The sequence below is a fragment of the Pygoscelis adeliae genome, unplaced genomic scaffold (assembly GCF_000699105.1).
Source record: "Pygoscelis adeliae isolate BGI_AS28 unplaced genomic scaffold, ASM69910v1 Scaffold49, whole genome shotgun sequence".
Lineage (NCBI taxonomy): Eukaryota > Metazoa > Chordata > Aves > Sphenisciformes > Spheniscidae > Pygoscelis > Pygoscelis adeliae.
This window is the reverse complement of record NW_008825545.1, coordinates 446590-450140: the sequence shown is the minus strand read 5'-3', so window position 1 is coordinate 450140 and position 3551 is coordinate 446590. Positions and strand designations below refer to the sequence as shown.

Here is a 3551-nt window from a genome sequence, read left to right as displayed (position 1 = left end):
AGGTTTAATCCAATTTCCTGCTGCAGGAATGTTATATTCTAGCTGAAGGTTTTCAGGCTAGAAGCCACACTGGAAAAAGTGCCAGATAAGCGACTGATAAAGCATTTAATAATATGACAGTGTGTGAGAGAGGTTACTTCATTTTTTTTTTTGAGTAGTTGATACGTCTTATTTGGCTTCTGTTCAGATTTGGAACAGAACTCCAAACTTCAATGTTGTCCACAAAAGGCTGGGCGGCCTGGCACCCTGTTTGACAAGCTGGCACGTTGCTTAAAAGCCCTGAGGTCCCCACCAGGCTATGGCGTGAGCTGCTGAGCAGCGTAAGGGGTGGCAGCAACCTTGAAGGAAGACAAGTTTTCTGGTGACAGTCTGCTTGAACTGGTAGAGAAAATTTGCAAAAAAATAATTCCATCTCTACAAAACGTTTAAATTTAGAAAGCCGCAAATTTCTGCCAAAGAAAGGATTTCGGTTTAATCTTTTCCAAGTAGCTCTCATAGACACTGCGGTTTCTGAATAATGCGAATAATAGTTTTCTTTTACAAAACCTGTTCAGCTTAAATATGAATAACTAAAGTTGGGAGCTCTGTAATGGCATTACATTACTGTCATCTCCAGGAGTTAATTACAATGAGCAGTCCCACCCACTTTGAGAAGCAGATAGACAGGAGGAGAATGGAGGCCTTTGGAGCTGGGAGAAACAAAGCGACGTAAGCAAGGAGAGAGGAATAAATGCTGAAACGTGCACTTCTGGGTTAAGCACAGCTGGGATTTGTGGGAATAGAGATATCAGAACCCTGCCCTGGGAGTTAAAATGGTTTAGAGTTATTTAAAATAAGGAAAACAATAAAGGGCACGCTAGCTGTGCTGATATGCGTGCTTAATGCTAAGCTACTTGGCAGATGCAGCCTGCCTCAGCATTTGGAAATGAACTGCTTGGGCTCTGTAAGCACTTGAGCAAAGTGAAAGTGATGATGTGGTGGGTGATAACTTGAAGCAGCCTTTAAAAAGAAATCAGATCGAGAGAAATACAGGGAAGAAGGATACAGAGGTTAAGAGCCATAGTGAGAAATAAGCTCTTGCTCTCCTGTTTCACTTCTCCTCCCCCTTCTCCTCCCAGCTTCCGCTGCTGTGTCAATAGTAGTGGGTGGCTTGGAGCAAATGCTTTCAAAAGTCAGCCCCCTCCTCCCCGCTTTGCTCCCTGAGCTTGGGCAGAGAGCAGGAGAAACCCCTTGCAGCTTCTTGGGGGACTTGGAAAGGAGCGTACCACCCCTGCCATGCTCATGCTGGTTCATTACAAGTGAACATCACCGGTAGGGTCCCAGGTTCCTTATGGTACATACCATACTGGGAGGAACACAGAAGCCTGTGGCAGTCACTTACCACGATCACTAGCTTGTTTGCTTGTTTTAGCTTTTACCACTTTCTTTGATTAAGAGTGCCAATTAGAAAATCTCTAAAATTAGTTTCTCTGCATTTTGAAGCTGGCTGTAAACGGAGCTGCTATTTTTTTTTTAAATCCATTAAGTTTACATAAAACTTGCAGAGGCGGCAATCTCTAGGGCTTGTTTCTGCCTGCCAGAATTATGAAATAAATACTTTGTCATAAAAAAGCCATTCACTGGATATTAAATTACTCATGGGTACCAGTTAGTGAAACAGAGTGCCAGTAACTCAGCTCCAGTTAGGTAAGAATCTGTGGAAGAAGAGAATGCTGAAAAGGTAAACCTCGGTATTAATAAATGCAAGAAAACTACCCAAAATTGACATTTTCCTTAACTGAGTTAGACTGAACTCTCTGAATGTAAAAGAAAAGGCCAAACTCAGACTTTCAAGGTAGCTTTGTAATTGCCAGTTGTTTTAAATGAGAAGATAAGGTAGAAAAAAGAAAGCTTACATACATCTCAGAGTTACTGTTGTTAGACTTTTTGCACTCTTTAGAAGTAAAACATAGTCAGCAACAGGAAGATGTATGTCCCATTCTCCTCTTGCATCATTTCAGCAGCATAACTAAAAGGGATGTTTGTGTGCTGGCTCCTTTTTCTGTGCACCAAAGAAAGACAAAATTGTTTATTCTCAGCACCAAAGGAAATCAAAACCAGAAGCCGTATATTTACTGGGGGACTGAGACATGAAAACTGACGATGTTCTTTTCCCTGCTGCTTCCTGTCATAATTAGTTCCATTTTCTTTCGTGAATTGCATGGTGGAGGGTTATGCGTGGAGAAGTGCAGTAAGCCAAAGCACCTTGGCTGTCTCACGCTTGCAAACTTTCTGAGATGCCTTCTGGCTAAAAGTGCCACTGACGGTCACATTTCCAAACAATTTCATCTTCGTGCTAGCGATACGGAGGGGAGGACATTCTGTTTAAAAAAATTATCTAGCCAGTACCAAGTTAGCCTTTCAAAAGTATCCATCCTGCAGTAGCTGTTTCTTGAATTTGGAGCATGGTTCATGCAGTGGCTGTTCTGCAGTGGCTGCTGTAATGCGGATTTCCAGAAATAACGTAACTGAAAGGACTGAAAAGCTCAATTTTTGGAGACTTGCTCATGATTCTTGATTATAACAATGTCCTACATTACTTTGGAGAGAGATTAGAGAATACTGGAGAGAAAAAGAGCAGGAAAAGTGTGTAAATTTGGACTTTGTTAAGGGAGGATAACCACACTCTGGTTTTGTATGGATTTTCTTAAAATCAAAATGAGCTCTGATTATAATAATACATATAATACAGGGTCAAGTCTTCTGCTGCCACTGGCGCTGTGCAATCCTGTCCACAAACGTTCCCGTCTCCTTATGCCTTCTTCAGATCCCTTACAGTTTGCCTTATTCTCGGTTCTCTAGGTACATCGTCTACCTGTGCAGGACTGCCACAAATATTCGGACTGTGAGAAGTGTACTCAAGCAAGGGATCCGTACTGTGGCTGGTGTGTGAGAGAGGGCAGGTGAGTGCTGCTGGTGTTTTCTCAGGTGCAGGCAGTGGAATAGCTCAAATTTTGACACATGCTGTGGGTCACTGCTTGGCGTAGCGATCCCAGCTTTTTGTACTCAGCCTTACACTCCTGATTGATAGTGATTGCATGTTATCACGCAGACATTGATATCAGTCTTCTGTGCACACAAATAAGTCCCCGTTGACTTCTGCAGATTTGATTAGTTTGGGAAACGTATACTTTGCTGCTGCTACTGAAAATCAGTATACATCTTCTAACTGCGTGTTTTATCATTCTCTGAACTGCACAGTCAAATGTTCTCCCAGAAATTTAAAGAGTGCTCCCTATTTAAAATTCAGAAAATATATCATATATTTTAAGTAGAGCAGGAAAGTGCAAAACAGAGCATAAAAGAAAAAACTGTTCATGTCTGAAATAAAGTATATAGCTCAAACACTGTTTTTATATAAACATCATCTTTCAAGATGTGTAGCTACACTGAACCCTCACCTAACTGTAGGAGAGCAGAAAGTAGCATTTGGCTGACTATTGCAGAAGTTAACTGAATTAATATTCAGACACATGTAAACTAGGACAGCACTGAACAGCTCTGGAATGTCT

The 3551-nt window shown here is 41.6% G+C and overlaps 1 protein-coding gene across 1 annotated transcript in view; it reads left to right on the top strand.

Annotated features, from left to right (window-relative positions):
* Positions 1 to 3551, top strand: part of PLXNB2 (plexin B2) — a 129070-nt gene that overhangs the window by 47382 nt on the left and 78137 nt on the right. The window contains exon 5 of the mRNA XM_009332019.1: positions 2842 to 2942. Within this exon, the coding sequence (XP_009330294.1) occupies positions 2842 to 2942 (101 nt within the window). The remainder of the gene's footprint in view (positions 1 to 2841; positions 2943 to 3551) is intronic.